The 13,480-nt window shown below is 53.2% G+C and overlaps 1 protein-coding gene across 3 annotated transcripts in view; it reads left to right on the forward strand.

Moving 5' to 3' along the window:
- Nucleotides 1-13,480, forward strand: part of RPTOR (regulatory associated protein of MTOR complex 1) — a 416,763-nt gene that overhangs the window by 356,385 nt on the left and 46,898 nt on the right. For all 3 annotated transcript variants that reach the window (XM_025362539.1, XM_025362540.1, XM_025362541.1), the window contains one exon: nucleotides 5,629-5,747. In XM_025362539.1, the coding sequence (XP_025218324.1) occupies nucleotides 5,629-5,747 (119 nt within the window). The remainder of the gene's footprint in view (nucleotides 1-5,628; nucleotides 5,748-13,480) is intronic.

The raw sequence follows: 13,480 nt of genomic DNA on the forward strand, positions 1-13,480 counted from the left end.
AGGCACACCCGTGCTGAGAGACGAGGCGAGAGTTAACTCTGCTCTGGTGGCCTGAGAGTGCTCTTCCCGCAGAAAGGCTCATCCCGAGAGCGCTGGTGGAGACACAGATCAGAGGCCTGGGCTAGACAGGACCAGTTTTCACGACTCTGCTAAATACGGTGACATTTTTTACAGTTTTGAAAATGTGTTACCATAGAAATGGATCCAGGATGGACTAATGCAAGGGAGGGGAGGGTGAGAAAGGAGTGCAGCCCCGCGGAGTGTGGAGCTGGCCCTGGTGCGGCTGTGGGAAGTGCCCTACTCACCCAGAGGAGGAGCTGGGGGCCCGGCCAGCGGCAGAGCCAGAGGAGGAGCTGGGGGCCCCGGCCAGCGGCAGAGCCAGAGGAGGAGCTGGGGCCCCGGCCAGCGGCAGAGCCAGAGCCCCGCAGGCCACCTGTGCTCTCCACACCTGAACACGAGATTCTGCAGGAGAACTGGTGTCCAGTCCTGACCCCTCTACTTCGTTCAGAATCTGGGAGCCAGAACTACTGCCCTTGGAGGACAGAGGAGCCCGGAGACCCGAGCCTGGAAACTGGGGCACTGCCCGGCTCCTGGGAGGCCACAGAACAGGGGCGGCCCCTGCACTCCAGGCCTCCCCAGGCCTCTCAGCTGCACACACTGGCCGGTTGCACTGCTGCTTCACTGGTGTTTACAGGACAGGCCATAGCAATTGCTTCTCCCTTCATTTATTTTTTCAATGTTTCTTAAAGACAGGGTCTCACTATGTTGCCCAGGCTGGCCTCGAACTTCTGGGCTCAAGCAATCTTCCCACCTCACCTTCTTGAGTACCTAGAACTAGTTTCCTTCCTTTTTTCCAGGGCTCGTTACGAGCCCTGCGTGCAGCTCCAGAGACCCCCACTAGTGAGTTCTGGCCAGGCCTCGAGGCCTGGGTTTCAGGGTAGAGAAGGTACTGGTTTCTGCCTTTACAGAAAAAAAGCCTGGTGCTTGCTCAACCAAAAGAAAGCTAAGCAGGGTTGTTGCCAAAGGAACTGTGCGGGTTCGGAAGAAGGCTTCACAACCCAGAAATCGGATTTACTCTCATCAGAAGACAGAGGTGAGAAAATGAGCAACAGTTTTCCAGTGCTTCAGGATTATATTTTTAGGGCAAAAGTCTTTAACTAAAGGCCATTACTAAGTTTGTCTCGTAGGGGTATTGAACATACTGGGGAGACGATGCAGACGCGCTGCTCACCGGGCCCGGGAGGTGCTGCATTTTCCCTGTGGGCAGCTGCAGGGCCCACAGCTCTGGCCGGCCCAGGAAGGGGGGAGGGCAGAGCAGCTGGTCAGCGTGATTCTCGTAACAGCCACATCGAGTCATGGGTGCAGCCCCTGAGGGGACAGGAGTTACCCTTGGGCACCCAGGGACAGAAGGGGTCACAAGAAAGGGGCCGCTGCAGAAGCCTTTGGCCTGAGACACTGGTTCCCCAGGATGGCAGAGGGTCTTGGCCGCCACAGACTGAGTGAGCACATCGGAGGGCACAACCCGCTCTGCCGACCCCTCAGCCTCGGGGTGGCACCTGCAGGAACGTCTTCTCTGAGCTGCTCCGCCAGACCTGGAGCTGCTGGGATTCAGCCGGCCGGAGCTCTGAGTCCGTTTCCCTGCCTTGTATGCTGTTTGGAAAGCTGTGGCCATTGCGCTGAAAAATAACTTCTAAAGCCATTCGTTATGATCTTTTATTACTTTTAGTCTAGACATGAAAATAGGTTCTCCGTGCTTACAGGGAGTTCTGTGAGTGCCAGCAGGGCCCTTTCTAAGCTCAACACCCCCGGTCCCTGACTCCCTGCAGGGCAGGACCCAGGCAGCCCCACCTCCTTCCTGGTGGACTCGAATCTGATGGGAAGGTCTCTGCGGTCTGTTTTGGGGACCGGCAGATTTTACAACAGGACAGTTCATATAACAGAACCTGAGAGAAGACTGTGGCCAAACCAAGGAAAGACGTGAAATAAAGACACCAGTTTCATGATCACAGCGTCGTATTTTTTATTAGTACATAGTTATAAAATCCACTGTCGCAAACAGACTGGCAAAAATTAGATGTTTTTTCCCCCTGTTGAGTCACAAACAGTATTTTGACTCTGATGTAAGTCGAAATCTGCACGAAGGTCAACAGCAATAGCGTCGTCCCTCAGTACGCATGGGGGACTCCAGGGCCCACGATGCTCAGTCCTGCTAGGAAAGGTGTGACAGCTTTGCGTCCCCCACACACATCGCCCACCGTGCTTGAATCGTCTCCACATTCCTCAGAATACCAAATCCAGCACACTGTGTCCGCAGTGGTTATGCTTTCTTGTTTTGGGGGGGTTTTTTTCTGTTGTTTTTTTTTTTTAATGTGTATTACTTTTTGTTTTCAAATATTTTCGATCTGTGGTTGGTTGAATCCATGGATGTAGAGGGCCAACCATAATAAAAATCTGTTTTTAAAAATTAGGTGACAGGAGCAGCTAATCCATCTCATCCCCCTGCCCCGGCAGTGCCCCGCACAGTGCCAAGATCCTTTCCTGGAGTGTCCTGTGGAGCCCTGACCTAGACCCCGGTGCCCACGTCTGTGGCTCCCACATCCTGGGTGATGCTCAAGCAGCCACCAGCCTGCACCCTCCTCGCACTCCGTCAGGGCAGCCGGGAGCAGGGGGCCTCCTGCCACGCCAGCCCTGGGTTCCGGGTGTGCCCAGTGCCCTCCTCTTCGCAGTAGCCTGCTCCCTGCCCCCGGGCCTTGTGAGGAGCGTTCTCATATAAGGCCAGCTGCCCCTCACAGCCCCTTCACCTGGCAGCTGAGCCTCGCGGGGAGCTGCTTCAATGCCTTACTCAGCTGTGGGGATCCCAGGACCCCAGAATAATCAAGGGGAGTGGGTCTCAGGCGGGCAGTCATCAATAGGCATCTTGTGGGGCCATGCTGTCACCCACGGTGGAGGGTGTCATGGAGCCAGGCGGAAGCAAACTTCTCCAGTGAGGCCACATCTCCTCCTCACCAGGGCCTGTTGCGGGGGCAAATTCAAAGCCACATCTCCTAGCCCACCCGCCCACTCTTTAAAAAAACTGAGGACACAGCCATCGCCGATGTCCTTGTGTTGCATGGAGCAGTTCCTAGGAGCCGGCATCCGCTGGGATAGAGAAGAGTCTAGGGAGTGTGCCCACGGAGTCTGGACCGATTTTACATTTCTGAGACTTGCTTGTGAATCCACACGGCTGTTGCAGAGCTGTGCGATCTGAGCTGGAAGGCTTCGGTTCTGTCCCAGTGCACGTGGTGCAGGACCACGGTAGAGCAGAAGGTGCATCTGCGTGGCGCTGTGGCACCGAAGTCCAGGTGTGCTTGGGCCCTAGACTCCCAAGACATCCCCACTGCCACCTCCTGGGTGCGAGGCTCAAGCACAGAGACCGCCTGCCAGGTGCATATGTGCATGGGCAAGACCTGCGGGGGACGTGTCCCTGGGAAGAATGCTTCCTTTGGTTGAAGGCTGTAAACTTGCCCTGTGGGGTGAGACATGTCAGCTCCCAGAAGAGGTCCCAGCCTCTCATGATTCACTCCAGCATGGGCAGCACAGCAGCACAGCGTGACCTCCTAGATGGCAGCTGAGCTCTTGATTCCACACGGCTCAGTCCTGGAGACGCTTACTCACTGCAGCACGCACTCCTCGTGGTGGCCTCTTCAGGAACCGCGGGCATGGGGCTTCCCTGACCTCTGCACTTACGGTGGGGGCGTGCAGCAGGGGCAGACACCGGCCCTCCGTACGTGGAGCTGAAGGAGAGCCCGTCTCGGGCTCGCTGAACGGAAGCCATAGGTGGCCGCAGGCATCTGCAGAACCCACGCACACATTGACTTTCGCACACCACCTCCATCTCCGTGGACTTGACCGGGCCGTGCAGAACCCACTCCACGTGCGCAGCATGTTCATGCAGTGAGACGAGCTCCTCCACTGGCTTTCAATGCCTAAGCTCTTTCGCCAGCAGTCGGGTGGCCTGGAATCACACCTCACTCGAAATCCTTTGGCTCTCTAATGAACAAGCACTTGCTTCTCAGCAAATTGTCCAGCTTCCCCAAAAAGAAAGAAGATGGAGTTCTATGGTGGCTGGATCCCTTTTCAACTCCCAGTGCCAAGGGCAGGGCCCTGCCTGCCTCGGCCTCCGGGGCAAAGCCTGGCAGGAAACTGGCACTCCTGGTGCCCGCAGGCAGGGGAGGCACCACCTGGGCCCGCTCTGCCCTCCACACTCAGTGCCTCTGGTCCTCAGCCCAACCCTTGCTGGACCTGCTGCCTCTACCGGGATTGCTGCTTCCCTTCTCCACCTCTCTGGGTCCAGCGTGGCATGGACACCAGTTCCGCGATGCCTGCTCCATCAGCCTCCTCCCTAGCCTCAGCCAATGCTGACTGCGCCGGAAGCCCAGCAGTTAGTGCCTGCCCCTCCCTTCTGGTTTCCAAGTGCTCACGGCCCCCACCCCACAATCTCTGGTTTGCTCCTGCAGGCTTCTGTCGAGTATCCCCCAAGGCTCCACATCCCCATCACCTCTGCGTTTTATTGTTCAATGTCTTAGATCTTGTTTGTGCTACCCACCCTCGCTCCAACCCTCCTTTGCCCAGAGAATGATCCTGCTTCCCCTCAAAGCCCGGCTCCTTCGTGCCTCTTCTGCTGGGCCTTCCCGCCCTTCACCTCCTAGCCCACTGCCAACAGGAGGAGTCACTCTTGCTCCTTCCTGCGTCTCTCTGAGGCTGCGCGGTGTTGTGGATGTGGCATGGCTCAAAGGTCAGATGGGTGCGCGTTCACATCCTTCATCCTCTGGGCCTCACCTTCCTCAGTGATGCTGGGGGTGATACCCGCCTGTAGGATTGCTGGGGAATTAAATAGGACTGAGCAGCCACACCGACAAAGCCTCAGCGCTTCCCTCTGTGCCCACGACTCACTGTTGTTATTTATGAATGAGTCCGAGTCCCTGCTGGGTCCTGCCTTGTCTGTATTTGTATCCAAGCCAACAGCACAGGACCTTGTATCAAGTGTTGGGTGAGTCGGGAGAGGCTTAGGGACAGAAGTCACAGCACATCAACCTTTCGTGAAGTCCCAGCATCTCAGAGCAGGGCCAGCGTGGAGGTGGGCAGGAGGCGCGTGGAGGTGGGCAGGAGAAGCGTGGAGGTGGGCAGGGCCAGCGCGGAGGTGGGCGGGAAGTGCTGTCTGGGTGAAGTGCACAGCAGCACGTGCTGAACTTGGTGCGGTGCAGATGTCCAGGCCACATGCATCACTACCCGTGGGCCGAGGAGGCTCCTGAAAATCTAGGACGTGACATCAGACGCTCCTCCAGGGGTGTGGTCGTGCCCTCCGATCTGCTGAGGCATTTCAAGGAAAGTTGCACCCTTTCCAATGCAGTTTTCCTTTTAGAAAGATTCAGCCTCAGAAGATGAATCCATGTGATCAAGCCTCGTGATCAGCTAGGATTCTTGACTCTCAGGACCTATTGCCAGAATAACAACATGGGGGCTTCCTGTAACCTCCACTCTTTAAAGCAATGCTTCCGATACCAGGGTTAGGGTTTCAGAAAATGCAGCTGCCTTGGGAGCCTCATTGGCAGCTACTGTCTACTAAAACCTCTCCCGTTTCTCTTTTAGGAGTTTCCTTTAATAGCGTTTACACTCAGATTTGGAGAGTCCTGCTGCACCTGGCTGCTGACCCCTATCCAGAGGTCTCAGACGTGGCCATGAAAGTGCTCAACAGCATCGCCTATAAGGTACGTGCCGGGCGCTCCCGCTGCTGATTCTCGGTTATGAGTGCACGCGAGGAACCCCAGGCGTGCCCGGGTCCACACCACGGTTTAGAAAATAAACAAAGCGAGCTTCAGCAAACATCTTGAATCTGGAGATGTACAGTACACCCTGAACACTGTCTGTGCCGCTCCTGTGTGGGCAGGGCGCCGGATTTACTGACCCCTGTCAAGGCAATTAGGGGAGGACTGAGGACTGCCATTATTTTTCAGGATCCTCTGATGTCTGGGTGAGCTACAGTGCTGGCCCTTCTTCCATTTTTTTTTCTTTCTTAATTATTTATAAGAGATAGAGTCTGCCTGTGTTGCTCAGGCTGGTCTTGAACTCCTGGGTTCAAGGGATCCTCCTGCCTCAGCCTCCCAAAGTGTTGGGATTACAAGCGTGAGCCACTGCTCCTGTTTTTTTTTTTAAGACAGAGTCTCACTCTGTCCAGACTAGAATGCAATGACCTGATCACGGCTCACGGTAGCCTCCAACTCCTGGGCTCAAGCAATCCTCCCACCTCAGCTTTAGAAGTAGCTGGGACTACAGGTGCACACCACCACACCTGGCTAATTTTTAAATTTTTTTTAGAGACAGGGTCTCAATGTGTTGCCCAAGCTGGTCTCTTAACTCCTTAGTTGAAGTGATCCTCCTGCTGCCTTGGCCTCCTGAAGTGCTGGGATTACAGGCATGAGCCACCACACCCAGACTTTCCTTCCATTTCTGACAGCAGTGATTTTTGACTCATTCAAAACCCTTCTAGCTAATGGTTTCTTATTCATGGCCGTTCTAGCTGAAGGAAACTTTTCAAAGAATCAGCTTTTGGTTTCATTGGTTTTTCTCTGTTGTTTGACCGTTTTCCATTTTATTGATTGATGCTTTCATCAGTAAAGCTTGCTTTCTTCTGCTTACTTTGAGTTTAATTTGCTCTTCTCATGCTAGTTTCTTAAGGTAGAAGCAGAGGTCATTGATTTTAGTCCTTTCTCTTTGGAGACTGTAAACTCTTCTCAGTCCCTTTTGTGAGCTCTCGGCGTTTGGTCTACCACCTTCCCGCTGTGTTTTCTGTGCCTCGTGGGTTGTCACTCTGCCGTGAGCAGATGAGTACTTAGTCAAAGACTCTGGGGGCCTCCCCTGCAGACCTTGGAAGCTTTCCCCTCTCCAGTGCTCTGTCCTGCAAATTCTCACCACCTCAGCCTCCCTGGAGCCCCGGTCTCTGTCTCCTGTTCCCTGAAAGCGCTGGGCTCACCCTTTCTGCACTGTGGCCTGGGACTGCCTGAAACCACGTGCAAGCTGGACACAGGGCAGCTGTTTATTTCCCTTCTCCCAGGGATCACAGGCCTGCGACACCCAGCACCCAGTGTCCGAAAACAACTGTCTACAGTATTTTTCCTGGTTTTCTAGTTGCTTATGGAAGTTGGATGATTTACATGGAATTAGAAGTCACTCATTATAGCACTTAAAACATTTTTTGTAACTTTTTGATAAAACTTCAAAAGCTTACAGAAATGTTGCAAGAAGAATGCAGGGAAAGGCCACACTCTTGCAGCCTCCGCGGTGTTCTCCGTCTTCATCCGACCCCGCTGCGGAGTTGACTTGGGTGTCACTCACTGCCAGGGTCTGCAGGGTTGAGGAGCCACGGCTTTCCGTCCTCGTCCATTGCTTTTTCCAAGTGAGCTATTGAGTCTCCCCTCTCATTGCTGCGGCCTTCTGGGTCCTGGCCGGCCGTCGAGCCGGGATTCCTGCAGCTTCTCAACTCCTTTTGCTGATATTATACTTGTGTGGCTTTCGGTTCCTTCAACTAAGTTATTTTCTGTTGGTCTAGTTATGTCTTATTCCTGACAGATTGAAATCACCTTACTGTCTACAGTTGCTGCTGCTTCAGTTCTTTTATTTATTTATTTATTTTGAGATGGATTCTCGCTCTGTTGCCAGGCTGGAGTGCAGTGGCGCAATCTCAGCTCACTGCAGCCTCCGCCTCCCAGGTTCAAGCAATTCTGCTGCCTCAGCCTCCCGAGTAGCTGGGACAACAGGCGTGAGTCACCACACTGGCTAATTTTTTTGTTTTCAGTAGAGACGGGGTTTCATCATGTTGGCCAGATGGTCTCGATCTCTTGACCTCGTAATCTGCCTGCCTTGGCCTCCCAAAGTGCTGGGATTGCAGGCGTGAGCCACTGCACCCAGCCTGTTCTTTATAGTATCACGGGTAATAGTCACAAGTAGCCTATTGGCTAACTTGGAAAGATCCAGATTGTTTAATTCTGCACTGACCTCCCCTCCTGCAGCTGACCACTCTGCTACTTCCTTCGTCACCACATCCCTGCCGCGGACTCTGCTGCTTCCTTCGTCACCGTGTGGTGTGGCCAGCTGCACAGGCACCTGGTGACGTTCATCCCCAGGCAGCAGGCCGTCTCCTCCGATTTCTTTTATGTGTCACTGGCCTATTGAAAATAGCCAGTCAATTAAGTTAATGTTTTCATTATGCGGTAGGAAAACTAAGAAATAATATAATTATTTGCTTTTAAACTAAGAAAAGGATAAATACAAAAATAAAACTTAGGCTGGGTGCGGTGGCTCACACCTGTAATCCCAGCACTGTGGGAGGCCAGGGTGAGAGGATTGTTTGAGCCCAGGTGTTTTGAGACCAGCCTGGGAAACAGTGAAACCGCATCTCTACAGAATAGTAACAGGTTAGCCAGGTGTGGTGGCAAGCACTTGTGGACGCAGCTACCCAGGAGGATGAGGCTGGAAGATCCTTTGAGCCCAGGAGCTCAAGGCTACAGTGAGCTATGATTGTGCCACTGCACTTCATCCTGGGTGGCAGAGCGAGACTGTGTCTTTTAAAATAATGTTGAAAAATGTATGTTTGCTACATATTGTGGTCTGAGACCAAGAGGGGGAGGCAGTAAAGCAGGTAGGAAGGAAATAAGGAAGAAAAGAAAGTCGTAAGACTGCACAAGCACCCCTGAGGAAACCACCCACGGAGCCCCCAAGCCAGAGCAGCAGGTCCCGAGGCCTCTGAGATGAGCTGACGCCCTGGAGGATTAGGACTGAAATCGTCACATGTACCTGCCATGGATTAGGGAAAATCAGTTCTTATCACTTACCACTGCCCTTTTAGACTCTAAATAGCCTCTACCACTTTTAATTTAAAATTTCAAGGTTGGGTTTTAAATAGCCATTTTCACTAAAATAATTCTAAAAGCGTTTTATGAACATTGATAAATGGTTTAAGTTTTTAGAATTGAGGGCCAGTTTGCCGTCTCAGCCGGCAGTTCTCGGACACACAGGGGTGTCCGGTGGCCTCTTCTTTTCTCTTGGAGGCACAGGATGGCTGTGGCCTTGGACCACCCCTGCTCTGTCCTGAGTGCACAGTTGGAGGCCAGCGCTATTTAGGTTTGATCCTTTTCCCCCAATTAATTTAGCTTCTTGGGTATTTTGATCGTGATGAAATCAGTATTCAGCCAATTTAAGTTTATTTTTCAGTGGCTTTAGTGTATTTAACCTTACGAAAAAAATTAGCCTGAATTATTTTAAACTGTAATCCGAGTGCCTAATCTTGAAATATAAGGACTGTTAAGCGCATTCCTGTGGGCCCGGCCTCCAGTTGTTAAATAGCTCCTCCTGGGAAGCATGTGTAGCACGGAAGCCACCGCTCTCTGCTTTGCAGCAAACGTCCCAGCACGGCCTCCACAGCCCAGCGCCCTTTTGGATTGTGTGTGACACGTAGTCTAGCTGGACGGCCCGCCCCCTTCTCCCCCCGTGGTAAGGCAGTTAAGCACCTGCATGTACCTTTCACATTAGCAGGTTACAGCAACTCGAACACAGGACCTTGTCGTGCTATCTGATTCAGCTCCAGAAACCCCCATAAAAGTGGCATTTGCCTTCTGTGCCTGCTTTGCTGTCCTAGAATGACACACAGACCTTAAGGCACATGGCCGTCACTCCGGCAGACACGCCACAGCCAGAGGAGTGGAGACCAGAGTCGAGAGAAGACCTCTGCTAGAGGCCTTGCTGTACATAGCACAATGCAGCATGAGCTTGTGTGTGTGTGTGTGTGTCTGAGCGTATATAAGTGTGTGGGGGTTCGAGAGTAAACATTGCTACTAAAGCATTTGGAAGCATAAATCTTTCTTGTCTTCATTTTAATTTCAAGAAATGCCTTATTTTCCTGCTCTAGGAACTGAAGGGATTAAATTTCATTTTACAGAGAAATGAGCCTATTTTAGATATTTAACTCTGGAGCCAAATTGTTGTTCATCAGAGTCTAAAACAGCCTTATTACTATGGAATGCCCCGTAGAATTCTATGTGCAAATACAGAAATTGCCACCAACTCTGATGGGAGAACCCACACAGCTCCAGAGATGTGGTGGTTTCACGTGCGTCTGATGCATTTCGATTCCCATTCCATGGGCTTGGGCTTTTCATTTTGCTTTTCGCTTCCTTTTCCTTTGATTTAGTTTTGGGGGTGTTGTTTGTTTTGCTTTGAGACAGGGTGTCGCTCTGTCACCCAGGCTGGAGTTCAGTCATCCAGTCACGGCTCACTGCAGCCTCGACCTGCTGGGCTCAAGCAATCCTCCCACCTCAGCCTCCCAAGTAGCCGGGACTACAGGGGCACACCACCATGTGTAGCTAATTTTTGTATTTTTTGTAGAGATGGGGTTTTACCATGTGGCCCAGGCTGGTCTCAAACTCCTAGGCTCAAGTGATTCACCCACATTTCCCTCCCAAAATGCCAGGATTACAGGCATGAGCCACTGCACCTGGCCTGCTTTTAGGTTTTTTTGAGGAAAATTTCAGACCATGTAGAAGTAGAAAGAAGGGACTGACGCCCCTCAGGAGCCTGCATGTGGCCCCAGCAGTTTTCACCCTGTGGTTTTAGGACAATGCCAAGAAAGAACCTTCAAGCCACAGGTGGTCACCTGTCAGGGCACACATGCTCATGATCACTGCTTATATTATAATTTATGAGAAAACGCGTGAGCATAAATGTACAAACTCACCTAGAAGCACTGCTGCAGCCTCTTGATGCTGTGAAGAGTGTGTGCATGCGCTGGCTGCTGCGTCTATTGCAGGACTCATACATGCAGACAGAGATGAGAAATCAGTGTACTTAACGAAAGGTCAGATCGATGGCAGTGGCAGCCTGTCTTGGAGCAGCCACTGCCATGACGTCAGCTATAGCTGGGGAGGCATGGCCAGGGCCACGTGCTCCACGAAGCTGGCAGGAGCAGGAGGAATCCCCACCCCCTTCCAAATTGACAGGGCAGGAGCCTCATGCTCCCCAGGCGCAGCTGCAGCCGCCCAGCCATAGCTCTGGATCCAGGCATCTCTGTGCTCTTGGGGGCCAGGAGCAGGCAGGAGCCCCACCCTCCCAGGTACAGCTGCAGCCATCCAGCGGTGGCTCCAGACCCAGCCATCTCTGTTCTTGGGGACCAGGAGCAGGCAGGAGCCCCACCCTCCCAGGCGCAGCTGCAGCCACCTGGCTTGGCTCCTCCGTGCTGTCAGGGGCCCAGGAAGCACCCCCTACGCCCGCAGGCTCAGAAGTGTCTACTCCCGCTGCCTGGCCTCTCCCTGCTCCTGGCACCCGCTTCAGTCTCGGAGCAAAGTTGAGGCTGAACCCAGGCGCTGTTGCAACCCCACCAGCTGTGCACACGCTCGAGGCAGGGCTAACATGCCAACCTCCTGCTGCCTCAGCCCCCTCTGGACTTTGGGCACCAACGAGCATGGGAGGGAGGCTGAGGGCAGGAACTGAGGGCAGTTTGGCACTAGCCTGCAGGTGCCCCTCGGCACAATCAGCCTGGGTGTTGTGGATGATGGCAGGAGGCAAACAGGGTCCTGGGCGGAAAGGGGCGGGTCGCCGGTGAAGTGCCACCTTCAAGCCAGGGACGGCCTGAAGCCTGGGGGCTGGGCTGATGGACCAGAATGGGAACTTATGGTGCTTTTTCCGAGCCTGCCCATAGCTTCTCATGAATCAGTCAGCACACACTTCCTCCCCTTTGAAGCCCATAAAAATCCCGGACTCAGCCAGACTTGAGGAAACAATGGGATGACCTGCCTTGAGAGAAGAGCTACCCACTCCAGGGTCTCCTCTCTGCTGAGAGCTGAGCAGACGTCAGGAAAACCAGCTGCGAAAAGGAGCTACCCACTCCAGGGTCTCCTTTCTGCTGAGAGCAGAACACTCATCAGGACAACCTGCCTCTGGAGAGGAGCTACCAACTGTGGGTCTCCTCTGAACCGTTCTGTTGTTCAATAAAGCTCCTCTTCAGCTTGCTCACCCTCCACTTGTCCATGTACCTCATTCTTCCTGGACGCAGGACAAGAACTCAGGACCCGCCAAATGGCAGGGCTACAAGAGCTATAACACAAACAGGGCTGAAACATGCCCCTTGCTTGCCATGTTGCAGACAAGAAGAAGGAGAGAAGAGAAGAGGAGAGAAGAGCTGCGGCCCTTCAGGGAACCCAGACCTAGGAGCTCCCCGAGATAGGGCTATAATGCCATTTCTGGGGCTCTGCAGTTCCTGGTGTCTCCAAGCTTCCAGGTGCCACCGTGGTCCCCAGTGCCAGCTGTTGAAGCTGCTTGTAGTACACCTGGCCCAGCCACAGCCTTGCAGGGAGCTGGCACCCATGCCAGTGCCTAGAGCTGCCCTGCATGTGTGGCTTGCACAGTGGCTGGACCCCACATTCACTCTCACCACTCTGCGCCTGGCTTGCCTCTGGCAGGTGTGAGATTCAGGCCAGCAGTGTGAGCCAAGCGCAGCCTGCCAGGCTGAATGGGCATAACAAGTCCAGTGGGCCCAAGTGAAAACTTGGGCAAAGGCATCACCAGTCCCAGAGGTTTCTGGCTGGCAAAGCAACACCCCAAGGATCCCGTGACATTTTGATCTACTTATAAGATGAAGACCTAAGTGACTGATAAAGAAAATAGGCCGGGCACGGTGGCTCAAGCCTGTAATCCCAGCACTTTGGGAGGCCGAGGCGGGTGGATCACGAGGTCAGGAGATCGAGACCATCCTGGCGAACACGGTGAAACCCCGTCTCTACTAAAAATACAAGAAAATTAGCCAGGCGAGGTTGCGGGCGCCTGTAGTCCCAGCTACTTGGGAGGCTGAGGCAGGAGAATGGCGTGAACCCAGCGGGGCGGAGCTTGCAGTGAGCCAAGATCGCGCCACTGCACTCCAGCCTGGGGCACAGAGCAAGACTCCGTCTCAAAAAAAAAAAAAAAGAAAAGAAAATAAACATTGGCTAGGTGCAGTGGCTTATACCTGTAATCCCAGCACTTTAGGAGGCCAAGGCGGACAGATTACTTGAGGCCAGGAGTTCAAAACCAGCCTGGTTAACAGTCTCTACTAAAAATACAAAAATTAGCTTGGTGTGGTGACACACTCCTGTAGTCCCAGCTACTCAGAAAGCTGAGGCACGAGAATTGCTCGAACCCAGGAGGCAGAGATTGCGGTAAGCTGAGATGACACCACTGCACTCCAGCCTGGGTGACAGAGCGAGACCCCATCTCAAAACAAAGTAAAAAAGAGAGTGAAAATAAAGATTGAGATACCCAGGAAAGCATATGCCAAAGCACTAAACATCCTAAACCTGACACCTGGCTTCATGCTTTCGTACCGTGAGTTACTTATGGATAGGTTTTGTTTTTGGTTTTGGTTTTTTGAGACTGTGTTTCACTCTGTCACCCAGGCTGAAGTGCAGTGACGCGATCTCAG

This window comes from Theropithecus gelada, chromosome 16, assembly GCF_003255815.1.
Source record: "Theropithecus gelada isolate Dixy chromosome 16, Tgel_1.0, whole genome shotgun sequence".
NCBI lineage: Eukaryota > Metazoa > Chordata > Mammalia > Primates > Cercopithecidae > Theropithecus > Theropithecus gelada.